This window comes from Meleagris gallopavo, chromosome 1, assembly GCF_905368555.1.
Source record: "Meleagris gallopavo chromosome 1, MGAL_WU_HG_1.1, whole genome shotgun sequence".
Classification (NCBI taxonomy): Eukaryota; Metazoa; Chordata; class Aves; order Galliformes; family Phasianidae; genus Meleagris; species Meleagris gallopavo.
The window spans coordinates 71,370,506-71,397,928 of record NC_139404.1 but is presented as its reverse complement, the minus strand read 5'-3'; the positions used below and the strand labels follow the sequence as shown (position 1 = coordinate 71,397,928).

The following is a 27,423-nucleotide window of genomic DNA, read 5'->3' as shown; positions in this document are numbered from 1 at the left end:
GACAGACCTCACTAATCATCTGGGCAATGAGAGGGGAAGACGGGGCTAAACGCAGCCAACATGATGCAATGGGAGGTTGAAGAAGAACACCTACCTCTATGGTGGGGCCACCACCTGAGCACGTATCACCCAAGGGAGAGCATAAAGTGCTCTGAGCCATTGTATAAAACCATTTGGTCCCATCCTGTGACTGATAGGAGGACCACGAGGACAGGAGAAAATGAGGGAGGATGCAGGGAGAGAAGAGCATCAGCATGGGGTGGGGGGAAGCCTGGAAATCTGTGGCAGTGTTAACCAGTGGTGGGGATAATCTGTTCCAAGGTAACCAAAAACAATGGCAAATTTCACCACATAGAAATGAATTTCCTCCTTTTGCTGTTTATTTTGAAACCTCAGTACTTTGAGTAGGGTGTTTGTGAAGCCAGTACCAAGTCAGGGGAGACTCCAGACAGGTGGGAGGTTAAAACCCCATTTACAGCATAGGGCTGAAAAGCAGTGTCTAAGTACTGACAGGGGAAAGAGACTCAGGATACCTATGGAAAAATATAGGACAACAAGAAGAAGAACCAACCCAATTAGTTCTGACAGAGTTGAACCTATGCATTGTGGCATCCATATGAGAATTAACAAAGGAAGAAAGGATGCTGTGAATGTGCTTTCTTTCCTGATCCCAGACTGAAGCCCCACAAACCATGGTGTTGTTTTCCCAGCACTTCTTTAGAAGTGCCTGTTGGGAAAGCAAGTCACCTCTGAGAGCCAAGCCAGCCATCTGCTAGGACTCAGACATGAGCCGATCACCTTGTGGGACAGTCACAGCACTAATAATAGCAACAACTAGAACAGACTAACACCACTGCAAGTGGTGCCTAATACACAGTGCCTTATAGGGGAAAGAAGTTCCAGTTGCTTTGAGATCCATGATTGGGACTATCAAAACAAGCCTGAGTCGGACACCACCATACAACTGAGCCAGGGACTATCAGGGCTCTGGTTCATGCAGCCCAACCCCCCCTTACACACTGTGTATAGCATTTCTAGTGAACATCCACCTATAAAAGCCTAGAATAGCACAGAGGGAAGGTGAATAAGGATCTGGGCAGAGTTTAGAACCAGTGCTAGGGCTGGGTGTCTGCATCTCTGTACATTAGCTTCTCTAGCAAAATGGTCACTGAAGGCTTGGGAGGAAAACAGGAAACAGAGAAGAGCTTTGACTAACAAGAAGTTTACTTCTAACACATGGTCTTCAGCTAAAAACGCCATATCAAGCCCCAACTCTTGAAATAGCATCAGGGGATCATATAAGTACATGCAAAATAACATGAAGATTAATCTTCCACAGGTTCACGCGAAAGGCCAGTCAAGGATCACAAGAGTGATAATAAGAATTCAGTTTAGACACTCTGGATTTTCCAAGTAACTTTAAGGGGACCTCCAGGTTTTTTAACCTATTTTTAAGATTTTACTACAAATAGTAGGGACTGCTTGGTGTCAGGAGCTCCACGTAAGAAACAAAGAGAGATTTTTTTAAACTTAGAAAGATAGAAAGCAGTAATCTAAATCTGTTTCTTGACCCCCTAGAAGTAAGTGACCCAAATTTCCAGAAATGCAGGGCTCACACTGCAGAGCCAAAGCTGAATGCTACACAGTCTGCCAGGAAATGAAGTGAGCCACAAACCTGGAAGCCCAAATGACCTGGTTTTCTTTAACAAATAATGATTTCCCGATCTGGCTGTTCATGACTGCAAAAATTTAAGCACAGATCCAAAGCCTGTATCTAAATAAATCCAGTTAGGAAAATTCACCATGAGAATATGAATACAGAGAGTTTGGGTACTTTTTGTCTCCCCCAGATGACGAATGAAAAGCTTTCAGGACATGGAGGGAAATAACTAAGAAAACAACTCTGACATGTGATGCAGCAGTCACATTGCACAAAACTGATGCACAGCAGTAAACCACAATCCTCATTTATAGGGTGGGAGGGAGAAGGTGGCAAACGAGCCAATGTTTTGATGCTGTAAAGGCTCTAGTGGAGCAACAGTCATCAGGCTCCAGGAAGGTCAGTAAGCTCAAGCCTGGGCTCAGCACAGCACCAAGTGGGTGAGGTCTCTTGCCTACAGGCAACTGAAACACAACACATTTAAGATCCCTAAGATAAGCAAATCTGACTTTGCCTTCTTATGGAGGAAAAGAAGCCTCCAGCATTAGAGGCAGAACTGATAAAACAAAAAGTGTAGTTTCTTCTTCTACTTTTTCCCCCGTCCCATAATCTCCATTTGGGGAGCCACATATAAATGTTTGGTATTTTGGAACACTGTAAAAAATGCATGCAGACTAGCAAAAAGCTAAACTAGTGAAAAATGGGAGAAAAGCTCGTTTCAAATCAGTTAAGGGGGAAATTACAATATAATTCCTGAGAGAATCAAATAATTTATGTAATCCTTTTGATAATGAAAAATATGTACTGAAACCATTTCAGAATCCTTTGTAAGTCACTGAAACTGACTGTCTGGTTTGTTTGATTAACGTTTTTCCAGATACACTGCTTAGCAGGACTGGATCCTGTTTTATCAGTCAGCACAGATATATAACACGTCTTTCCAGAACCACTGCTGACCACACCAAGAAGCAACTGAAAACATTCACTTGCATTCGCTGGTGCTCAATTATTTGCACACTCAAGAATTCTCCTCAGGGGCTCTCAGGTACTTCAGTCTACCACGTCAAACTATGGAAAAAAAGGGAGGAGAGGACCAGCTGGTAAAACATGCAATGGAGCAAGACCATGTAAATTAAGAATATATGAGCAGTATGTGAAGGGAGGAAACCCCAGAAACCACATAATCACAGGATGGCTGAAGTTGGCAGGCCCTCTGAGTCCACCTGCTTTGATCTCTGCTCAAGCAAGGACACCCTGAGCAGGGACACCTAGAGCAGGGACACCCAGGCCCAAGTTCAGTCAGTTTCTGAAGATCTCCAGGGAAGAGACTCCACAACCTGTGCCAATGCTCTGTCACCTGCATTGCAAAAAAGTGCTTCCTAGTGTTCAGAGTGAACATCCTGTGCGCCACTTTGTTTCCATTGCCTCTTGTCCTGGCAATGAGTACCACTGAAAAGACCTTGGCTCCATTCTCTGTACACCCTTCCTTCAGGTTTTTGTACACATTGATAAAATTCCTCCTGAGCCTTTTCTTCTCCAGGCTGAATAGTCCTAACTTTCTAAACGGCTCCTCAAAGGAGTGGTTTAGAAACAACTGGGAGTTCTCCACTCACTTCATCAGCTTATTAGTCCTCCACCGGACTCTATCCATGTTTCTCTTGTACAGAGGAGCCCAGAACTGGACAAAGCATGCCAGCTGTGGTCTCACCAGTGCTGAGCGGAAAGATTACCTCTATTGACTTGCTGGCAGCACTTTGCCTGACACAGCTCAGAATGCCATTGGCCTTCCTAGACACAAAAGCTCACTGCTGGCTCATGTTCCACTTGATTTCAGTCAGGGCCCCCAGGTCCTTCCCTGCCAAGCTGCTTTCCAGTTGAGTGCCCCCAGCATGTCTTGGTACTTCTTCCCAGGAGTTGCTCCTTCCCAACTTTGCATTTCACCTTGTTGAACTACATGAGGTTCCTGTCAGGCCATTTCTACAGACTGCTAAGGTCTCTCTGGAAGTGTACACCCACTGGTGTACACATCACCCCTCACAGTTTTGCATCATCTGCACAGTTGTTGAGAATGCACTGTGCCCATTATCTTGGTCATTAATGAAGATGTTGAATGGTCTTGGATCCAGAATTGACTAAATCCAAATTAACAGAACTGCTGACAGCTACATAAAACTCTATCTATGTAAATGTCACAACTGGTACAGTTAAGAGGTGACAGTCTAAGACAGCAGGGTTTGGCAAATCCAGGTCATACAGGCTCATCAGAAACACTGATGCACAGGATACTTCTCACCTGAGCTAACATCAGATAGCTGAAAAAGATATCTCTGTTCTACAACCATACAGGACACATTGCTCTCAGGTTTCAGAGACTTCTTGTCAGCAGAGGAGAATCAGTTCCTTTGAGGAGCTGTGCTCCTTGGACAGATAAATCTTTCCAAACCATTACAAATGATTCCCTTCCTGCACTGTCTTGTTTTTTCCCTTCCTTATTTTGAGTTCTTTGATCTGGGCCCTTTCTTCCCAGCTAGCTAACATTCTCCCCTCATCTCCCAGTTTCTCTACAAGACAACCAGCTTTCCTATCTTTACTCCCACTTTCCATCTGTGATCTTTCTTTCACAGGTCCTCTTCCAGTCTACCATCGTCCCCACCAAGCAGCCTTCCACTCCACACACCAGCTTAACTTCATTTAAACAACTTGCTCATATTCACCACTGTGGCCCCTTCATGTCAAACAAGAAGCTGTGGGTGTCCCCTTATCTGTCCCTCAGCTTCCTGAGTCCCTTCATTTTCAATAGGGATTCCTACTACAGACCAAGGAAGAAACCCTGGAGTACAGCAATGCAGCAGCAGTCATTGGATGAATAAGGAGAGCTTTCAGCCCATGTGTGTGCTGCTCTGACCTGGATGGTCAGTACTGAAGCAATTTGATGGTGATGCATGGCAGCATAGACATGCTGCTCACACTTCAGTGCAGCATGCAACACTACAAACACCAAACCCATGACAGTGTTGAATTCAGACATTCCCCCACAAACTGCTCAAGTGCATCAGGAGAGAATAGTTGTCCAAAACTGCACCCTCTTCTCTGGCCTTTTGTCTATCTCTATCTAGAACAACAAGAGTCTCACTTCCCTTACTCTGCATGATAAACAGTGCATTATTCATTCAGCCAAGGATGAATTAAAGCTATCACTGAAATGCTTTGCCTGCCTGTTAGAGCTAAGCTTACTGCAAGCCCTCTGTGCCACTGGCAAAGAATGACAGCATCCCAATAGAGATAACAATTAATTAACAATCTTTCACACTTTGAACCTTTGGATTTGCATAACTTTCTGATGCCAGAAAGCCAGGATTGTAGGAATGTCTGCACCATCTGTCTCTTGTCTGCTGAGGAATTTATCCCTGTTTTCAGACACCAACAGGGAAACCGGGTCTGTTTAGCATTCTCACCTAGTTACAGTCAGAACGCTTTGTGCTGCTACTGGAAATGAATGTGTGTGTCTTGCCTGGACTTAAGAAAAGATGTTGTGTGCCAATTTTTATTTTTATTTTTTTTTTTGTATTCCATTGAAAAACATGATTACTTCAAATCTAGGGAATGTTTTATAGAGACTTCCTTACTTGGTATAAATTGCAATGTATGCCTTGCTTATTGTTGAAAGAAACAGCACAACAGTTTAACTGCTTAACCCACAGGGAAGTGGGAAGTTTCCAGCATCACATCTAGGTCCTGAGCCCAGCTTGCCCCTGCATCATATTTTTCCCACTGCACTGCCTGACGTGCTGGGAGTGCTCTCGCATCGCCAACTGTGCTCCACCTGCCCTTCCTGAACAGATGGGTCAGACAGCACCCACAGGAGTGCAGGAACTGCCAGCCAGGGGAAAGGATTTGAAATGAGATACCAGAGGACTGAGTCAACCTATTCCTGACCCTGACTTGCCACTTCAAGTAAACCTTTTCTATTGGCTACCTCTCAACTACCATATAAAAGCAAAATGGAGACAACAGTTTTCCCCACCCTTTATAAGGTCCATAGGACTGAATGGATGAAAATCTGTATTCTCGCTAGTAAGCTGCTAGCATTGGACCACAGCACACCACAGCCCTCCACAGCAATTAACTCACCAAGACCTGGAGGAAAACAGAACCATGAACTGCCCACTAAATTAGGCTGACCAGGGCCCCATCCAACCTGAACACCTACAAGGATGGGGCATCTACAGCTTCTCTGGGCAACCTATTCCAGTGTCTCACCATCCTCTGAGTGAAGAATCTCCTCCCAGTACCTAACCTAAATCTCGTCTCTTTTAGTTTAAAACCATTTCTCCTTGTCCTACCACTATCAGACCATCCTCCACTTTATAAACTCCCTTCAAATACTGGAAGGTCTCAATGAGGTCTCCCTGGAGCTTTCCCCTCTTCAAGTTAAACAAGATCAGCTCCCTCAACTTTTCTTCATAAGAGAGGTGCTTCAGCCCTCTGACCGCCTTCAAGGCCCTCCTCTAAACCTGTTCTAACAGCTCCACATCTTTCTTGTGCCGGCCACAGATCTGGATGCAGTGCTCCAGATGGAACCTTACAAGGGAAGAGACTGAGGGAATAATCATATCCCTTGGCCTGCTGGCCACCTCCCTTTTGATTCAGTCCAGGATACAGTTGAACTTCTGGGCTGCAAACACACACTGCTTGTCTATTTCATTAATTAAAATGTTGAAGAGCACTATTCCCAAGATAGTTCCTGAGGGGCACAAATCACGACCGACCTCTATCTGCTCAAATAGCCGTTGACCACAATCCTCTGGCTGTGACCATCCAATCACCTCTTTATCCACCAACTAGTCCAGCCTTCATCTCTCTCCAATTTAAAAATAAGGATATGGTGTGGGATCATGTCAAAAGCCTTGCACAAGTCCAAGCAGCAGACATCTGTTGCCCTCCCTTTGTCTACCAATGTCATCATTCCATCATAGAAGGCCACTAGATCAGTCAGGAATGATCTGCTCTCAGTGAAGTTGGACTGGCTGTCTTGGATCACCTCCTCTTCTTGAATGTGCATTTACATCTCTTCCAGGATGATCTGCTCCATCATCTTTCCAGTCAGAGAAGAGATTCTGGATCTCCCTTTCTCCCTTTTTCAAATATGATGGAGAGCACCTTGGCAACCACATCAGCCAGTTCCTTCAGGACCCTGGGATGGATGTCATCTGGCCCCATATACTTCTATCCTTCAGTCTCATGAGGTGATGTATGTCTTGCTCTGTTCTTACAGGGGAAGGGATTCCAATCCTCCAACCCCAGCCTAGAGGAGATGGGACATGGGAGGCATGGGAAGCCTGACTGTCAGTAAAGAGAAGGCAAAGAACATATTGAGTACATCGGCCTTTTCCATGTCTGTTGAAGCCACTTGTCTCTTCTCATTTATCATCCTCCTTTGCTTAACTGACATGTCCAATGTATCTAAAGAAACCCTTCTTGTTATTTTTCACATCCCATGCCAAGTTCAGTTCCATATAAAACTACCTTGGTTTTCCTGATCCCATTTCTGCATGTCAGGATGACATCCTTATATAACAGAGCTGCCAACTCTGTCCCATTCCTTTGTCCCCAAGGACAGTTTTCCAAGGAATCTCATTGACAATTCCTTAAACAGCCAGAAGCTCCTGAAGTTCAGGGTCCTGACTCTGCTCTTTGCCAGCCCCACATTCCTTGATATCATGAACTTAATGTGGGTATGGTCACTAAAGCCCAGGCTGTCTCCAATATAAACCTCTTTAATGATCTTCTCAATAGACTGGTACCACTACCACTGCTGTGACCCCTCTTCACTTGAAAAGTTAGTTGAATTATTTTTTATAATGGGGAAAATATGCTTATAACTATCTCTTTTACTATAAAGCACATAAACCCAAACTACAATCTCCACATAGGCTGTCAGAATGAAAAAACAGCCAACAGTGTCCTCATGGATGGTTTCTAATCTCCTTCTACCTAGCACTGAGAAAAAAGCTTCCCTTCTAGCATTTTCTTGGGGTTAGTCTAGCCTTCAAACTTCTGTGTCTGTTTTTAATCTTCCTCGACACTTCTGTGGCAATGTATATGCCCCCAAGACTTAACTTGTCCCAGTTGAGCTGTTTCAGAGCACATAAATGTGAAAAAAGGATAAAATATCTGCCGTCTCCCTTGACAGCATGGGTTCACTTTAAACCCTGATGAAAGCACAAGGGAAGTTCAGCCAACTGGCTAACTGCTTCGGCTGCAGACTAACCAGAACTAAACATTTGTGCTGGAGACAAGAATATCTGCCCTATGAGTGATGTTGCAGGCCATTGCCTGGGCTATCATTCCTGGTGTTTGGGAGAAATGAAGTAAATAACTGAAACATGGAAACTGAAGGAAAAATGAAAGAGTCCCAAGAAAGGTTCAATTCCAATTAATGTTGCGTTTGGTTCTTGACTCTCTCCTTCTCTTTCAACGTGTCAGGTGATGGGTTAAGGAATGAGGATAGCTGCGTTTATACCAAGGGAAACTGGTCCTCAGAACTCATTTGCAGTTGAAACTATCGTGGTGTTTTGTGGTAAACATCTCCTGCGTGATATAAATGTTCATTTCTGTATCCTCAGCAAGGAGAAGGGAGAAGGGGAAGAACTAGTGCCCTGGTCAGGCTTCACCAAGGTCCTCTCCTCCCTCCCCACTTCATGCTTCCCTTTCTCCTGCACACTCTGCCATCCCCAGAAAGATAGCAAAGAGAAACGGACCAGGAGAGACAGCTCATTTCCAAGCACTTGTTTCATTCAAACAGCTTTATTTTCAATAATTGAGGCTGTAAGCATTTCAAGTGGCAGATGGTGCTAAAATTCTGTCCTGGGCATATTACCAGCTGGAAGGATATCACAGGACTTAAGCCCACAAGGGAGATAGGAGCATAGGCACCGCAATACTGGGGCAGATAGATGCTATATCTAGCCCACCATCTATCTCAGACAGTGACTAGAGCCAGATGCTCCAGAGGAAGACATAAAACACCCACCATGCACTAAATTGCATAGTATTACACAAGAAAATATCAGCTTTTTCACCTGCTGATGATCAGGCACTGCTCTGAAGCACACAGCCCTCAAGAATGTCGAAGTTTTATGCCAGCCAATCATAGCTAGAGATGCAGCTTGGTGACTGAAAGCAGACCCCCTGGCCCTGTTCATGAGCAAAATCCCTGGAGAAGGATCAAAATTGAAGGAGGGATTTTTCAAAACTGAACAGGGCTAGCCCAAACCCTCTCCCACTGACATCACTGCCGGCCTCAAAAGGAGGCCTAAGGCCAAGATTCTGACACAGCTCCAACTTTCTTCAAAGCCTTGACAGATATGGGGCAGCTTTGATGGCAGGAAGGTTACAGACGCACTTGCTCTTCTGACTAACCAAAAGCAAGTGCTTCCACTAGGAAAAAATAACAAAAAACAGAAACCAAAATGAAGCTCAGTGCTATGAACTCCCTCCTTCACCATCATGACCGACTCCAGGTGACCACATACACTGGCCACCATAGCCCCCACCTAATAATGCCAGCCAGACCATTGCATCAGAAAGATTGGTCCCAAGTGATCTCTTCTGTCTCTCACAGTCCCTAGCTGAATAAAACAGCAGGTCACCTGCTTCCAAGTACCTCTCCCCCTTCGACATCTTTCACACTGGCCCATTACATTCATGCTGTCTTTGGGAATTCATTTTTATTCTCAGACACTCGAAAGGCATAATCCAACTCACAATGACATACAGAGTGCAGTACGGTCTCCGAAGTAGTTTGAACTACCATGTTTCTCAGGTTTAGTCTCCTATATTGATATTGCATATTTCATAGAATCATAGAATGGCTTGGGTTGGAAGGGACCTCAAGGATCATCAAGCTCGAACACCCCTGCCACATGCAGGGACACCAACCTCCATATCTAATACTAGACCAGGTTGCCCAGGGCCCCATCCCATCTGGCCTTAAACACTTCCAGGGATGGGGCATCCACAGCCTCTCTGAGCAGCCCATTCCAGCACCTCACCACTCTCATAGTAAAGAACTTCCCTGACATCCAACCTAAATCTTCCCTCCTTCAACTTAAAACCATTTCCCCTTGTCCTCCCGTTATCTATCCCTGTAGAGAGTTGACTCCCCTCCTGTCTGTAGGCTCCCTTTAGGTACTGAAAGGCTGCAATGAGATCGCCCCACAGCCTTCTCTTCTTCAGGCTGAACAAGCCCAGCTCCCTCAGCCTGTCTTCGTAGGGGATGCTCCAGTCCCCTGATCATCTTCATGGCTCTCCTCTGGACCCTCTCCAACGGCTCCCTGTCTTTCTTGTACTGGGACTCCAGACCTGGACGCAGTACTCCAGATGAGGCCTCACAAGAGCAGAGTAGAGAGGGACAATCACCTCCCTGTCCCTGCTGGCCACCCCTCTTCTGATGGAGCCCAGGATACCATTTGCTTTCCGAACCGCAAGAGCACACTGCAGCATATTAAGCTTTTCATCCATCAAGACCCCCAGGTCCTTCTCTGCAGGGCTGCTCTCGAGGATTGCTCCTCCCAGTCTGTATAGATGCCTAGGATTCCTCAGTCCCAACTGCAAAACCTTGCACTTTGCTGTGTTGAACCTCATTAGATTCACCTGGGCCCAGCTTTCAAGTCTGTTGAGGTCCCTCTGAATGGCATCCCTTCCTTCAACGTGTCAACCGCACCACTCAGCTTGGTGTCATCAGCAAACTTGCTGAGGGTGCACTCAATTCCATCATCGATGTCACTGATAAAGATGTTAAAAATATCTTTAAAGACAGTTCCCTGGGAGACACCACTCATTACCAGCCTCCACCTGGAAAAAGAACCATCAATCACCACCCTTTGTTCTGCATCCTTTCAACCAATTCCTTATCCACTGGGTGGTCCACCTGTCAAATCCACATCTTTCCAATTTGGAGATAAGGATGAGGTGGGGGACCATTTCATTCCATTCCACATAGTACTTGTAAGGCCTACTCACATACGTCTGCTGTAGAGCCTTACTGAATAAATGCCTTTCCAAGGGAACCTGGAACACAGCACACCTTCCTCGTGTGATGAGTGAACTTCTGCCTTGAGGGCACTGGCAGCATATGTACCACATTCTCTTATCTCCCACAGTTTAAAACCTCACTCAAAGAATTAGTGCTGCCCTAAGTTTCCCTATGCATACTTTATTATATAACTGAAAAATTATCTGGCTGTTGAGGTTGTCAAAATTAATCTGATTAATGTTTAGATAGAGTTTTTGGTACTATTACAGGTAACTGTTCTGCAAAGCACACCTTAGTCTTACAAATCCATTATCACAGTTTAATAGACTAATTTTACTTTGAATTAAGATAGAAAATTTTAACAAAACAGGAGTGGAGAAGCACAGGCAATGTGTACAACACTGAAATAGGGTTAAGGACCATTCTCAGGTTCTGAGATTAAGCAACACATACTGCACATACTCACACAGGTAGCATTTCGACCCCATGTATCCAACAAGCCCTGTATGTCTTAAGACCTGACTGATTTATTATTTATATATTATTTATTTATATTTTCAGTTCAAAATGGCAAGTGCTACACATCCTGGAGCATGGCATGAGTGCATGTACTGGTTTGAGGGTGAAAAGCCTGCCAAGGTAGGGCTGAAGGACTGTGTTGCATGAAAAGCACCAAAATCTATGCTCTCCCATTCACAGCCAATGGAAAAATGGACTTTGGCACATGGCCCCCCAAAACACGGCAAGGCATCACCTCAGAAAGTCCAATCTGCACCTCACTATAGCCATACCAGGAAGCAAACTAAAGCTTATGAACTATAGGCAACACTATACTGATACACTAGAAGTTAGCTGATGAAGTTGTCAAGCCACTCTCAATGAATTTGAAAAGTCGTGGCAATCAGGTGAAGTCCCTGGTGACTGGAAAAAAAAAGGCAACATCACATCAATTTTTAAGAACAGTAAAAAAGATGACCCCAGGAACTACCAAACTGTCTCACTTCTGTGATGGGAAAGAACATGGAGCAGATCCTCCTGAAAGCTATGCTGAGGTACATGGAAGACAGGGAGGTGATACAGGAGAACCAGCATGGCTTCACCAAGGGCAAATCCTTCTTGACCAACCTAGTGGCCTAAATGGTGGTGGTATTGCATCAATGGACAAGGGAAGGGCCACTGACGTCATCTGGACTTCAGTAAGGCCTTTGGCACAGTACCACACAAGATCCTTATTTCCAAATTAGAAAGATGTGGTTTAGATGGGTGGACTGTTTGATTAATCATATCGTAAAATCATATCATATCATTGATGGACAGAGAACTGGCTGCAGGATCAAGCCCAGAGAGTAGGGCTCAATGCCTCACTGTCTGGAGGTGTCCCACAAGGGTCAGTGCTGGACCAATAGTCATTAATATCTTCATCAATGACACTGACAGTGGGGTCAAGTGCATCCTTAGCAAGTTTGCTGATGACACCAGAGGGATGGGATATCACCCAGAAAGACCTAGGAAGACTTGAGCAGTGGGCCCAGGAGAACCTCATGAGTGTCAACAAAGCCAAGTGCAAGGCCTTGCGCCTGGGTCACAGCAACTCTTGCTACCAATACAAGCTGGGGGATGAAAGGATTGAGCACAGCACTGCCAAAAAGTACTTCGTGGTACTAGTAGATGAGAAGCTGGACATGAACCAGCAATGTGCCCTTACAGTCCAAAAAGCCAACCGTATCTTGGAATGCATCAAAAGAATCACAGCCAGCAGGTCAAGAGAGGTGATCCTACCCTTCTACTCTGCACTGGTGAAACCTCACCTGGAGTACTGCATCCAGATGTGGAGTTCTCAGTACAGGAGAGACATGGACTTGTTGGAGAGTGTCCAGAGAAGGGCCACAAAAATGATCCAAGAGGTGGAACACCTTCCCTATGAAGACAGGCTCAGAGAGCTGGAGCTGTTCATCCTGGAGAAGAGAAGGTTCCGAGGTGATCTGATAGTGGCCTTTTAATATCTAAAGGTGAGCTACAGGAAAGAAAGCGACAGAGTCTTTTGCAGGGTCTGCTGTAACAGGATAAGGGGAAATGGTTTGAAGCTTAAAGAGGGTAGATTTAGGTTAGACAGAAGGAAATGTCTTTTTACAGTGAGGGTAGTGAGGCACAGGAACAGGCTGCTGAGAGAGATGATGGATGCCCCATCCCTGGATACTGAATGCAAGGTTGGACCAGGCCCCAGACAGCCTGATTTAGTTGTGGATGTCCCTGTTCACTGCAGGGGAGTTGGACTAGGTACCTTTAAAGGCCCCTCCAACTCTAAGGATTCTGTGATTGCATGATTCTAAATTCATATTCCAATTCATGAGAAGATCTAGGACAAACACTTGTGTCTCCACTAGGAAGACTTTGGCCACCTTTGTTCTTCTCAAATCTCACAGATCTTCCGGGTAAATATTATAGAGACACTGAGGTGCCCTAACTTGCATCCTATTTTTCATGTCTTGCTCACGCTCAGAATGCATGCCGGATGAAGTAGAAAAAGGACGCATAGGGAGCAGATAACAGCCCTAACATACTGCATTTGTCACATCCTTAACAAGCTGCCATTTTTTGCCTGTTCTCCAAGCATATGAGATTTTTACTCATTTACTCTTCTGTCAAATGTCCCCTAACAGCTTCGGCACATTTGGTAGAACAGCTTTGGAATCTATTCGCACATTTGGTAGAAGGGAAGAAATATCAAAGAAAATGATGTTTTCACAAGTTTTCTGAAAACTGGCAGTTGAATAAAGGAAGAGTGCCCAAATCAAAGCGTCGGTGCAGAAGGCAAACAGAACTCAGTAATGTAACCTAATCCAACAGCATCCAGCTGGTCATTCTATGCATGCATAGTTTTAGCCACAGATCATGTGCATTTATCAGCTTGCTGAGCACAAGAGTGGGCAAATGACTCAGATCCTTAATAAGCACATTCATCACTTCTGACGTTTAGGGAGCACTGGTTGCAGTGGCCTTATGGGAGAAAATGAGTGGAACCCTTTTGCCTTCCCAGCTCTTTAAGTCTCCTACCCTTGGGAGAGTGGAAAAAAAAGGTAGAAAATGCACTATCAAATTTGTCTGCCAGATAGGAAACAGACAGAAGCTGTGGACTGCCTCTGGCTACAGGACAAGCAACAGCAAAACTTCACTCTTTCTACTGCTTGATGTTATTGGCCCAAAAGTGACCACTGTAGATTAGTGAAGAACATATTGACTTTTCAGACCACCATAATGTTTTGACTTGCAGACAACCCAAAAGCTTTGTTTACAAAACTAACTTATTTAAATTCATTTCTTCTGTAGTTGCTGGAGTCTGCAACACTTTCCAGAATACACTCGGAACATCATATAGTAGCTTTCACCCTAAACAGAGGGTTGAATTCTGAATTACAACACTGAAATACAGTTAAAAATAAGAGCCTCTTAAAGGCTATATTGGGATAAAATTAGAAAACGTAGCTAAAGAGCTTCTCTTCAGATGGACAGTACCAATTTACATAGCTTTGTTTTGCAGTCTTGCTGCTTGTCACATAAGAAAAACTTGACCAAAAGCAAAGGATGATTGAATCTGGCTGCCTGAAGACTGAGCACCAAAAATTTGATTCAGATAATAACACAGAGCAGCTCCAAACATCCCTCTTACAGACAGTGATGAGGAAGACTTGTGGCCAGAGCCTAGAAGTAAACAGCAAATTCTCTGGCACACTAACCTTTATTTACCTGTCAGCTGTCCTGATACAGACAGCACATTCTGCCTGACTGGAGGGAACAAGGCAGGACTGTGATGGACTCTGCCTTTGCTGCTGGTGCACGAACTAACTCCTCTCTGGCTCTGTCAATCTGCAAGATCACAGAGCTGACAGAACTATAAGATAGGTGATACCGTACTTCTCTTTAGGAAATACATCCTTTTTCTACTTTTCTTGCCCTCCCAGCCCTCCTCATTCTCCATCTTGCCATACTGAATCCAGTCAGAGTGCAAGGTTATCCCATCAAAGCAGCTCTGGACATAAAGAACTGCAATTTGGGGGCTCTGACCTACTCGCGAGCAGTCATTATGTTGCAACCTGAAGACACCTAAACCACCACTTCTTTTCACAAACAGTTTTTTTCTCCGTACAGAGAGGGCTCTCCCTACCTTTCACCCAAAACTGAGCCTTCCAGCTATGCTTTTTCATAAGAAGGTTACACTGTTTCATTTACTGAGTTACTGCATATATGAAAATTAATGGAAAACCTGCTTTAGGAAGCAAAGGAGGGGAGAAAAAATCTGGAGTTTTCCTATGCTCTTAAAATCATACAGGGTCAAGTTTCTGTGATGATATTTTAAATGCATAAGAGGATAAATGGAGTGTGGATGATTGTCTGGTCCTTAATTTTTCCAGTGTTTATGTCTGGGTTTTATGATTTAGTCAATATTCCTAAGCCTATTTGAAAATTAATCTCTAGTGAACAGGTGAATAGATATTGCAGCATTGACTCTTCTGTCTCCATTTATCTTTCCACTTATGAAGTTAACTGAAAATAGGAATTACTCAATAGCATTTTTCAAGGCACACATCATTAGAGATTCTGACCTACAGCAGCAGTTTGCCTTTTTGTTCACTCAGAGAGGCAAAAAGTTGGAGAGAACACAAGTCCTTGGCATTGCAGAGACCAAAACTGATGTAACAGTAACAATGATGTCATGCTTCATATCTACTATATCTGCCTTACATTAACAATTCTTTCTCACCAAAACCACCAATATCCTTCTTTTTTTTTTTTCTCAGTTTTTAGTTCTAGTTGTCACATCCAGTCCAGAAATATAAACAATGTATTTATTTTTTATTTACTTCTTGTTGGTATGTATCAATTCAGGAAGCTGCAAAATACAATACAACCAGAACTGAGAAAAAAAAAGTACTTTTGCAAAGATCTAATACAGCGGTGCTCTTGCCTTCCTTAACATGTTTCCCATCTAGTATTCTACAGGCAGCATTGATTCCCAAAGTACAAATTCTGATGGATCAAAGGACATGGAGGATGTGAAAAGTACAAGACAGAAAGACGGGCAACATACATATGGTCTTCTTTTTACAACAAGCCCATTCGTCACCCACTGTATTTTCCTCCTCCTGATAAACTGTAAATGCATACATTTGTATATGGGAATCAATTGCAGAGTGTGAGACATCAAAAGATGAGTGATCTCAGAAAGTCAGAATGGATGGCAAATCCAACTTGGAAAATAATCCTTTGGAGCACAACCCCTGCAGCAAGGAGAACACTGCAAACCAAAAGCAAAATCTTGAGGATGAATCATAGAATCACCAATGTTTGAAGTTAGGTGATCACTCAAGGATTACCTAATTCAAATGTCTACCTACCACCAATATTTCCTCACTAAACCATGTCCTTTAGTACAAAATCTAAACATTTCTTCACCACCACCAGGGATGGTGACTCAACCACCTTCCTGAGCAGCCCATTCCAGTGTCTGACCGCTCTTTCAGAGAATAAAGTTTTCCAAATATTCAACCTGAACCTCCACTGATGCAATATGAGGCCATTCCCTCTAGTCCTACAGTTAGTTACTTGGGAGAAGAGGCTGATTTCCACCTTGCCACAACCTCCTTCCACGTAGTTGCAGAGAGCAGTAAGGTCTCCCCACAGCGTTGACTTCACCAGACTAACATATCCCAATTCCTCATAAGACTCCAGGCCCATCACCAGCCTCATTGCCCTCTCTGGACACACACCAGGGCCTCAATATCTTTCTTCTAGTGAGAGGCCCAAATCTGAACACGGTACTTGATGTGCAGACTCACCAGAACTGAGTACAGAGGGTCATTACCTCCCTTCTCCTGCTGGCAACACTATTTCTGATACAAGCCAGGATGCCATTGGCCATCTTGGCCACCTGTGCACACTGCTGGCTCGTGTTCAGCCAAGCATCGACCAACACCCCCAGGTTCATTTCTTCCACACAGCCTTCCATCCACTCTGCCCCAAGCCTGTCACGTTGCCTGGGGCTGTTATGGAAAAAGTGCAGGACCCAATACTTGGTCCCATTAAACTCCATCCCATAAGGATCACCATCAGGAGATGTTTAAATATGAATCGCCTCTGTAATCCTAGGAAACCTCAGATAGTGATTTCAAACAGCTAAATGGATGATTCATAGCATTTGGCACAAACACATCCAAGTGCCTAAGATAAGGTACATGACTACATACAGTTATGAGACAAACCATATTATTAATTACAACTTCTCCCTGTCCTCCTCCAAAAAATCCATTAAGAAAAAACAGAATTCTGTTTCCAAAGTGTTCAACTGTCTGTAAAGCAAACAAAACAATGACATAAATGGCTTTGTTACCTCTGTAGGAAATTACTCTATCTAGACTACATTAAAAAGCAACGTTGCCTCAAAACAGACAGTTATAAAAACGCTTAAAACACATCTTCTTTAAAAGCCCAGGCCAAGAGTGGGTGGGCTGAAATGTGAGTATTCTGCATTCGTAGTTTCACCCAATTGTTACCTTCTTACTGTAGAAACACAACCACAGCATTGTTCCCTTTGCTGGGTACAATGGCTTAAGGCTGGTGGGCTGGAGCATGTGGTGGGTCAGGATGTCTATGGGTGTTATGGGACACTGGTATGGAGGTTGGGACATAAAGTGGTAGGAAGGCTGATGAGAGCTGTGGAACACACTGATGGGAACAGCTCAAAGTCATCCTCACATCTGCCCCTGACACTTTCTAGCTTAGTCAGTCTGATCATTAACGCTATTCCTTCTGGTTTGTAAAAGAATTGAAGAAAATCATAGCTTTTCTGGTTTGTAAATGAATTGAAGTAAATCATGACTTTTCTCCAGTTTCTATCTCTCTTCCAACTCATGAACAACAGTACAGAAACCCAGAGCAATACAAACAAGCAGACCTTTCAAATGCAGAAATGGAAATACCAAAGTGCTCTAGTGCTAACAAAATGCCATACCTCTTTCACCTATGTTTTCTAAGCTGAAAAATGCAGAAAACAATGCAAGCCTACCCTATCACAGAGGGGTTGTTCAGCCTTCTTCACACATTTTTGGAGAGCAACTGGAAAACACTTTCCTTCTATGAAAAGCTATATATTTTTAAAGCTCAGGAAAATACATCATCTATCACGATGATATATAAACACGTGCTGATCTCTCAGGGTCCTTTTGTTTAGACAGCTGAGAACAGCCACCTCACAGATACGGCCACCTTAGCAAGAAAGACAGCAGATGCACAGGTTGGCACAAGTCTCCTGACCTTGACTATTGCCCACACCCCAAAAAAAGAGTCACAAAAGGTGACTGAGGTCTGGGAGCACCTCTCCTGTGAGAAGAGGCTGAGAGGGATGGGCCTGTTCAGGCTGGAGAAGGCTCGGGGATATCTGAGCAAAACCCACAAACACCTGAAGAGAAGGTGCACAGGGGATCGAGCCAGGCTCTTTTCAGAGGACCAGTGCCAGGATAAGAGGCAATGGGCACAAACTAGCACGCAAGAGGTTCCCTCTGAACATGAGGAAGCACTTTTGTGCTGTGCGGATGACAGAGCACAGGCAAAGGTTGCCCAGAGAGGTTGTGGAGTCTTCTCCACAAGGATCTTCAAAAGCTGCCTGGGCACAGGACTAGGCACCCTGCTCTGGGCAGCCCTGCTCAAACAGGGGTTGGGACAGATGGGCCCAGAGATCCCGCCAACCTCAGCCACGTTGTGATCCTGTGCAAGCATGATCCGCATCCCCATCCTCACAGCCCAGCCTCTCTGTCTTCAGCCACCTCATTCTTGGGGGGCAAGAATTCCCATTTTGCCCATTCACCTGAGAAGTTCTGACAGTAGAAACACCCACTTTCCAATGACGCTTTCCTCAGTCTCGCAGCCGCCCCGCGCTCCTCCCCACACGAGACACGCAGCCCCGCCAGCCCGAGGCCGACCGGCTCCCCACGGTCTTGCCGAGCTGACCGGAGCCGCCCGTGGCCCTCATGCGGGGCCCTCACGTTGCGGAGCCACGTGCGGAGCCGCCTGGCGAGGCGCCCGGCCCGGCTCAGCTCAGCCCTGCCCGGCGGCACGTGAGGCGGGGCAGGGCGGGAGCCGGGCTACGCCGCGGCGCGGTACGAGTCCGGCGGCAGCCTGCGACCCTGGCTGCTTTCGTCGTCGTCCGCCGCCATCCCGCCGGGGACACCCCTTCCCTGGGCCGCGCGAAGGAGAGCGCAGGGGGCAGCACTCGGGGTGTCCCCGCATGTAAGTGAGCTCCGCCCATCACCGGCGGTGGGACGGGAGGGAGCGGGTGGAGGCTGCGGTGGCGGAGAGGGGCCGTCCGTGGCGGGGTCGGGGCTGCCTGTGCATCCTGACGGGATGTCTGCCCTTCTGCAGCAGGGTCTGTATAGAGATGTGTGAGCAGTTGCTGCAGGCAAGCGTCGTGCTGGAAGGCAACATTCATTACTGGCAACGCTCGTTCGGGGTCAAAATTAGGACAGAAACAGACCTTCATCGGAAGAACGGAAAAAAATAAATAAATAAATCCACAGCATCCATTCCCAAATTATCATCTTTTAGTTGACTTGTATATTTTTAAATTGTGTGTACGTGGGAAGTCCGGAAATACTACCTACCGCTTCTCTGGTACTCTGAAAGCATGACCAAAGAAGCAAGCACCTGAGGAAGTTCGTGTTTCTTTCCTCTGAAGCTAGTCCGTAACATAGCTCATCCACTTCCAGCGGAGAGCTCCCTATAGCTTTCCCGCATCCTGCCTGTAGGAGCAGCGCTTGTACGGGTAGGTTTAACGCTGGCAGCTTATTGGGTGTCACAGTAAACGTGGATCAAGAAACGAGGCCGTAGCAATAATGTTTCTGCATTTCTGAAGGGTTTCAGTGAGGTTCTTCAGGTGTTTAATGCAGCCTTGCAGCTCAGACCAGCATGTGGGAATAGTGATAGTGCAGCCCTGGAAAGAGCCCTGCAAAAAGCATCTGAACTCTGCGGCAGTAAGCTTGCACCAACTGCAGCTGGGCCAGGATTTAACCCTGGATGTGACTGTGAGTAATGGAAACAGCAACGGTCCACATATGCACATGATGTAAGTTTAGAAGAGTTATAAGCATGTGTGATTCATTACATAATTAAGAGCATTAGGAGGAAACTTTCTGTAGGGAAAGGTTATTCTATAATTATCCTCTCTGCAGGCTTTTTATCTTCTTTTGAAACACCTGGAATTAAACAGCCCTAAAGACAAGACACATGGTTCATAGTCTGCCCTGGAGCAGCTCTTCCCATGTTCTTGTAATCATGAACAGAGTAAGACAGATTATCTCCTTGTTCATTCATATGCGCTATTAAAATAAATTTGAAAAAAGATAGCGGAGGCCACAAATGTCTGATGAACACCTTTCTTCCTAGCCCTGATTGGCTCTTCCAAGAGGCCAATTTGTAATGCAATTCAAAGTGCACGTTTCCTTCAAAGCACTGGTTGTGCCTTCCTGAGACTAATGGATTGCCTTTCAATGAGCTTAGTTTAGGTTGCTGGGGTCTTGGCACCAGATGAAAAAGCAGCACAGCAGCAGTGTGATTGTTGTTAGTTGTAGTGACAGCCAGCACCGCTCAGCATCCCCATGGCTGAGGGTAAGTTTGCACACAAGTCAGGGAACAGTTTATGTTAAGTTTTGGGATTCTGGATGCCTCCTCAAGGATTATTCTTGTTAGCATGCACTCAGATGCTTCTTGAGAAAGTACTTTCCCAAAGCCTTTGCTGTGACCACATAGGAGCAAGGAGCATCTGCTGGTGTTATAGTCACAATGTGGCATGATGCAGTAGCACTGACAGGAGCCAGCTGGAGCCAGGGAGACACCTGCATGAAACTCCACTGCTTTCTGTTCTAACACTCACATGTGCCTGTCTCTGCATTTGGGAGCCATCAGCCTTCAAAGCACCACACATATTTGGAAATAAATACACGCACCAGAAGGGCAACCTACACCTGGAGGTCCAATATCAGTTTCCAATGACTATGAGCCATGCATCCGTGGTCCACTATTTCAGAGCCACTAGGGGCAAGGAATAAGGTTCACTAATGGATACAAGAACCCATCTGCCTCACTGGAGCTCTGCTACTCTGCATTATCAGCTGCAAAACTGAGGCTCAGCTTCCACCTGAAATGAGGTAACTGCTACCCCTCACTGCCTGAACTTTTTGCTGCTATTGGTGTGCAAAACAATCTCTATGCCACCAGCAGCCTGTTGCTGACAAGCTCTTCATACTGTAGCCACAAAGTGACAGGCACTGGGGCATGAGTGCAATGGGTGCTTGGAGTTTGCTTAGATTAGATGCAGACCTGCAGAAATAATAGGGAAGGGTGCTTACACAAATTGCATCTGGGTTTGTGTCTACTGCGGTGGAAGCACCCTTTGGGATGCTGGAGACCAAGCCTATATGTGTGGCTCTGCAAAAGCTATGCTGCTCCATTTTTAACTATCTGTATGGTCTGCAGATAGTTGCTAAACTCTCTTAGCTCAATCTCTAAATTCTTCATACCCTTCAGAATTCAGTAGTGCAACAGATCCAAACCATGGCTGTTTGCTAATGTTTCTCTAAAGTTTCTTCTTAGCCTGTCCTCTGCAATGCATCTGCAGCTTTGGAGAAGGGACTGAGCTTTGGGATGCAGAGAGAGAAAGAATTAAATGACACTGAAGATCTATTTTCAAGCTCTTTCAGAAGTTGAGGACTTGAGCAGAAATTAGTAGGTGAACATAGTCAGTAAATGTATGTACCAGCCCTTGTTAGTCTTTGAAATCTGCAAAATGCCTGATTTATTTCCTCATCATTGCTATGTCTCCACCTTACCTACCAGGGGGAAGATACAAACCTTTCTTGCCCACATGCTGACCTGCCCAGTGCTTGAATGGGATTTGCTGATACCAGAAATGAGATCCTGTTGAATGGGACTGGGACATTTCTCAAGCACTTGCTTCAGGAAATAGGAATAAAAGTATCAGGCAACAAGCAAGTGATACCTCTGGTCATCCTTGTCCTCTAACTGGCTGATGCTGTAAAATAAATGGTTAGAGTAGTTGGGATAGTAATATTGCCTCCACTGTAAAACTAAGCTAGTTTGTATACTTTCTTGTTTGCCACCTCCATTATTTGTTCTAGAAATCCTCTTTTTCAGTACATTTCCTTTGTTTAAAAAGATGCTCTTGGCAGTTTTCTCAACTCCCACCTCTGTGTTCTCTCTTTTGCCACCGTTCATACTACAGCAGCTCCTAGGAGTCTGAGTCCTATAAACAAGACTGCTCACTGCTAGGCAGTGTAAACAAAGCACAACAAAGAAAAATAACTGTCACTGCCCCGAGGAGTGTTCTCCACTTCCTTGTACAGCGCTGTCCCCATAGGGCAAACCTTTGCTTGGGATACACTGGAATATGGATGCACAGAAGAGGTGAAGGCATTTCAGCTTTACCTGTTCCCTGTCAAAGCTGCTGCCACAGACAAATCCTATAGAAATCAATGGGGATTTTCCCTCTGATCTAGATAGTGGGATAAATTTCATCCAAAATAAGCCAGAAGTCTCCACAGCAGAATCAAAGAGATTTGGGTTTACTGCCACACACAGATAATGGTCTTTCTGTCCTCAGCAGGGAATCGCTCCTGGGTACACTCGCCAGAGAGCAGCACCAGGGAGAAAAGATGGAGCGGCAGCTGGGGAAGATAGTGCACACCCAGCGGAATCTCTTTGGCCCAGTAGACCATGAGCAGCTGCACTGGGAATTCCAACACATGCTGCGCAGCAACATCGAAGGGGCCCAGCAGAAGTGGAACTTCGATTTCCTACAGGATGTGCCAATGGAGGGATTCCTGCAGTGGGAAGAGCTGGGGGGCCATGAGGTGCCAACCTTCTATCACAGCTGTGTGGTGAGAGAGAGACGGAGGCCACTGCGGCATCTGAACCGGCCCTTGTGTAGGGAAGAAAAGGCTCACCAGTTGACCCTGACGGCACTGGCAGAGAAACCAAAGGCTTCCAAGCAAACAGGAGCTGGGAAGGTCCCAGAAGGAAAGAAAAGAAGACAGACATCTTTAACAGGTATGAGAGGCCTTGGTATTACTCTGATGACCAAACCTGGTTCCAAACAAGAGATTCTGTGGCAGGAACATGCACTGGCCTTGCTTTAAAAAAAAATACAGCCTTTTAAAGGAGCATCTGAAAGAAAATAAAATATGAATAAATGGGTGTGTGATGTGTTTTTCAGAGGTACTGGGCCACAACCACCTCCTGGCCCTCAGGGTCCCTTTCGGACCTACCAGAGTCAGAGCGGTAAGGTAGTGACCGCTTGATTGGGATGGTTAGGAGGGTTGGACAGGCAGTGTGAGAAAAGCAGTGGAGTTATTTCTCAAGCAGGAATCAGTTCACCTTCTGACTTCAGCTTGGATATTATTCTCAGCGAAGGCATCTGAGAAATGCAAGGGCAGATCATTGTTAAACTTGGCCAGGTGGCAGAAGAGGCTAGGTTTTCGAATGCCACTGAGCAGAACTTACTGCCAGATGTAAAAACAAAGGAGTTTCAGCATCCATAAAAGAGCTTTTGGTTCTTGAAAGTCTTCAGTATCCTGCATACCAAGATCTTTTGGAAATTTCTCCCTCCCCTCCCCCCCCTTTACTGTTCTCAACAGGAATTTGAGTTTGTTTGAAAAATCTAATCCCAGAGATTAGATTTTCCATGTCCTTTTGAGAATGTTGTTAATCCAAGTCTGAAGTTTTCTAGACCTAGACCAAAGATTTCCTTCTTGGAATTTGATGTAAGACACCAGCTTGAAATAGCCTTGGAGATAATTGAAGCTAAGGTTCAGGAAACACTTTCTGAACAGCAATGTTGATCACAGTAAATCAGGGAATAGAATAATTTGCTATTTGAGGATATGTAACTTAATTGGTAGATAGAGGTTCGGGGTGAGATTGGAGATTAATGAAGAGTGAACACTGCGCAGTGATATTTAATGAGTGCTCTTTTCTTCTCCAAAGCACTTTACAGCCATTAACTAATTAACTAAGTATAATTTACAGGTAGGAGTACAAAAGAGTAATTCAGAGTACAATGTTGTGATGGTTTGAGGGAACTGCTGTTCAATTGTAAATCTTTCACTGGGTGTGTGGGAGTAAATTATGAAGATATTTCTAGGAGATATTTTTCTTCTGTTTTGTTTTCCCCAGGCAAGAAACATTTCAACAGGGGATATGGAAACCAAAATACCAGCTACACAGTTTAACACTTTCCCACATATATTTTCATAAGATAAAACAATTTAGTCTAACATCAGTACTCTTCTCCCCAAGGAATCTGGGTCTGTTGGGCCAAGAAAATAGTTTGTAGTTGTCTTTCTTGGTGAAGCTTGGAGATCAGGCTCTCTCTCATTTCTGCACACAGAGTGACAGGCAGACAAATAGACACAAAAACTTACAGCCTTCATATTGCCAGCTGAACTATGCTTTAGAAGTTTCCCTCTAGCATCAGAAAACTTCTGGATACAACTGAAGTAATTTAGGCAAAACTCAGACAATTTTATGGGAAAGTAATATCTACTGATACACTCTGACCCATTGCTTCTGCCCCAGCTTCTACCATCGTCTGATGAAGTTTGTTTAGCACTAAACTCTGAGGTTGGATCTGAGCACAGTTATCTGCATAGCTGCATTCTCCTTCAGTCAACAAAAACACTGCAATGCTTTACATTAAGGTCCAACAATGTGTGTTTAATTTAGACTTTAAAAGACAGCTGTGGGCCATTAGATAAATATCAGCATATTAAAAGTCAGCTGTGGGGTTTTGTGGATGTTGGTGCCTCCAGAGTGGAAGGAGCAGAGGTTTTCCTGCTCTGTTGACTCCTTAAACATGCAGAGAGCTAACCAACACAAAAGATAGGTTTTTCCTTCTATCTCCCACCCCTTTTATGTACACTTCTCCATTTTTTTCACCGTGGTCCCAGTCTGGTTCTACTGTTTTCTGGGAGAGCCTCAAGTTCAAAAACCAGATCAGCTACAGGCTATAAGTCTTTTTCATATTTTCCCTTTCTTTTTATTTTTTTCTTCAATAGCAAAGGTTGGTGAACCACACCACTTCTACACTTCTTTTCCTAACTTGTTGGCTTATGTCAGTCTGGTTCAAACCTAGGCTGCTCTTGGAGAGGTTTTAAGTCTCTGTTGCTTAAAGGTCAAGGCTGAAAAAATTCCTAACAATCTAGCGTTTTCACTAGCTAGTAATGCTTCAGAAACAGTTCTAAAGCCCATTTTCTGCAAGGTGAATGGGACAAAATGGGGATGAAAGGAAATCTGGTATTTAGGAAAGTACATTTAAACAGAAATTATTCCCTCCTAGGTCCCTGCACTCAGGTTTTCCTACTGATAGGCTGCAGGCAAGATATTCCTACTCAGTATGTTGCTTATGCCAGTGGAACTGCTCTTCAGAGGCCCTCAGTGAAAGTAGTCAACTTCCATGGACTCTGTTTAGTGTCTTTGGTGTATTTGTAGTTCTGTAGTTAATATTGACTTATATTTGCCCCTGAAAACAAACTCAACCACATGACTGTATGAAAAAGGAGTGCTCTCTCCTTGAGTTAAAGTACTTATTATCTGGGTGAAGAATGAGTTATAATTCAGTTGCAGTGCAAGATTTTATGCAACTAAGTGTATTATGCATACACATTTGATCTAATAAGCAGAAATAAAGTGGTCCATAAAGATGTTTCTTCTTGGTGATTTTTTTTTTTTTTTTTTTTTATGTTTAAGGAGGAAAGAATAACTATTTCTGACTGGAAAGCACTGCAACAGTAGATCTAATAACTGGAGTGAAATGTCACAGTGCTCATCTTGTGTAATAGAGCCGAGAGTCTTTTGATCAAAACTGGATAAAAGCCAGCACATTTCCTTTGCTTTGCTTGGTATTACACAGTTTTATGTGGAACATACTAAAAGTATTAGTTTTATCCATTCGCTAGCCTTAGAGGAGTCTAAATGACAAAAACAAGATTCAAGAGATTTCTTTGAAGCAGCATCTTATTAGCATCACAGTTGTAATTCTGTCTGTTTGCATGTTATTCTCTAGATTACTACTCAGGAAAGAAGCGAATCAGGACGAATACACAAGCTGCTGCAAAGAAGCCAACTGCTCGAAAGCAAGCACTGGACTGTTCTGTACCAGAGAGGCTACAAGCATCTGCTGGGTTTCCTTAGCATTGAAAAACTTCATGTGCAGGATTGGACCCTTAAGGACATCACACTAAGATGTACACTGATGACAGGATCTCACAAGTACAAAAAACTTTTGTTGGAATGAGTTCAGGCCAAATCAACTGGAAACACTTCAGTGAGAAATGACTAGCCTTAAAAAACACTAGTTAGTGCATGTGGTCTCTACAGGATTCGGTGAAGGCTAGCAGTTTAATGTGCACTAAAAATCACTGGACATGAGAAAATAATGAACACTTAAAAAAAACCAGCACCTCTATGCGTGTAATGCTGTTCTTGGACATGTCAGTGTACAGTTGGGATTTTTTATATTATGTCTTTGCATATCCTTTTTTTTTTCCTTAAAGCAGGGTGACTTATTAAATATCACCATCTCATTTTTACAGGTCTGACAACTAAAAATAATTCCCAGGCACATCTGTGTTTTTTATCAGGTACAAAATTTTGTGCTTACAGCTATCCAGAGCATAAGTAACAGCAGTTGGGTGCCAAGTATTACTGGATTGTAAATGGAGAAAGCTGAAATTATTTGGGAAAGTTTCCATTTATATCAGCAGCCGTGTTAACTCTGTATGTCTGCCCACCGTGGAAGAACTGGGTAGTTCAGCTTGTTATGAGTACATGTTTCCAGACATACTCTTGCATCTTTCAAGTCATTCCTGTTATCAGCTGTGTAAAAATTCACCTGTTATTTTCAGCTGTGCTATTCCATCTAGGACTTTGAATTTGCAGTGTAAATTAGGATAAAATTTGCTGTGCGTTCATCCACAGTTTTTAAAAATGCCTGCTGCTTGTAAGAATGTGCTACAAAAGAGGTAAACTATTTAGTTTCTTTTAGTGCTTTTTTCATACTAACAATGTTTTTGTAAGAAGAGAAAGGGCATTAATAACACCTCTTGACATTGTGTGGACTGCTTTTTCTGTGGCATTTATTAACAGACTTTTCCATCACCTACTTTTTATTTCCCTTTTTCATTCCCCTGACTAGTTTGGATAACTGAGGTTTTACAGCACATAATAATCAGCGGGTAAAGCAGAAAAAGAAACCTATAAAATATACACTCTAAATTATACTGCTGCATATGGCCGTAAGATGCACATGATGTTTAATGAACACATTTGGTAAGAGCTTTGTAAATGTCAGCTTTTTTAGGACATTGTGCAGTGGTGGAATACTACTTTTCTTCTTGAATCTAAACAAGCCAAGATTTATTTTGGGCAGGAAGAACCAACATGCGCATGCATGTGCATGTCAGTTGTGCACACAGGAATTGAAGTAAGGAAGTAATACATCCTGCACTGCAGGCAATATCAGGATGGTTTAGAGCATTTATTTTTTTTCCATTAAGAGCTACGGTGATCAGATGTAAATAATGTATGCCCCCAAATGGCAAAAAACAGCGATGATTTGTTTCTATATGCTGAGACAAATATGCTCAAAATTGCTCTTGGAACCTGT

General features: G+C 44.2%; 1 protein-coding gene and 1 long non-coding RNA gene across 12 annotated transcripts in view; one reads left to right on the top strand and one right to left on the bottom strand.

Annotated features, from left to right (window-relative positions):
• Positions 1-18,695, bottom strand: part of LOC146545403 (uncharacterized) — a 53,137-nt gene extending 34,442 nt beyond the window's left edge. The window contains exon 1 of one of the 3 annotated variants that reach the window (XR_014885760.1): positions 18,556-18,695. This is a non-coding gene — a long non-coding RNA (uncharacterized LOC146545403). The remainder of the gene's footprint in view (positions 1-18,555) is intronic. The other 2 variants (XR_014885764.1, XR_014885761.1) reach the window with 2 other exon arrangements.
• Positions 18,696-18,837: 142 nt separating this feature from the next.
• LOC104912467 (cyclin-dependent kinase inhibitor 1-like) lies at positions 18,838-26,869 on the top strand. 9 transcript variants are annotated; one of them, XM_085233559.1, is made up of 6 exons: positions 19,371-19,509; positions 19,600-20,890; positions 21,325-21,467; positions 21,579-21,730; positions 22,363-22,808; positions 25,822-26,869. In XM_085233559.1, exons 4-6 carry the CDS (start codon positions 21,630-21,632, stop codon positions 25,947-25,949), a joined length of 675 nt encoding a protein of 224 aa, XP_085089685.1. In that variant the 5' UTR covers positions 19,371-19,509; positions 19,600-20,890; positions 21,325-21,467; positions 21,579-21,629; the 3' UTR covers positions 25,950-26,869. The 9 variants fall into 9 exon arrangements, with proteins under 9 accessions (XP_085089700.1, XP_085089691.1, XP_010714485.1 ...); XM_085233565.1 differs by lacking the exons at positions 19,371-19,509; positions 19,600-20,890 and adding an exon at positions 18,840-18,977; XM_085233579.1 differs by lacking the exon at positions 19,371-19,509 and having other exon boundaries at positions 19,632-20,890; positions 22,366-22,808.
• The last annotated feature ends 554 nt before the right edge of the window (positions 26,870-27,423 follow it).

Excerpts from the sequence above, each read along its gene's own strand:
- LOC104912467 (XM_085233574.1), top strand. The coding sequence starts at position 21,630 with ATGGGATTTGCTGATACCAGAAATGAGATCCTGTTGAATGGGACTGGG. Across the intron at positions 21,731-22,362 it reads ATAAAAGTATCAGGCAACAA|CAGGGAATCGCTCCTGGGTA; the intron begins GCAAGTGATACC and ends TTCTGTCCTCAG. Across the intron at positions 22,809-25,821 it reads AAGACAGACATCTTTAACAG|ATTACTACTCAGGAAAGAAG; the intron begins GTATGAGAGGCC and ends GTTATTCTCTAG.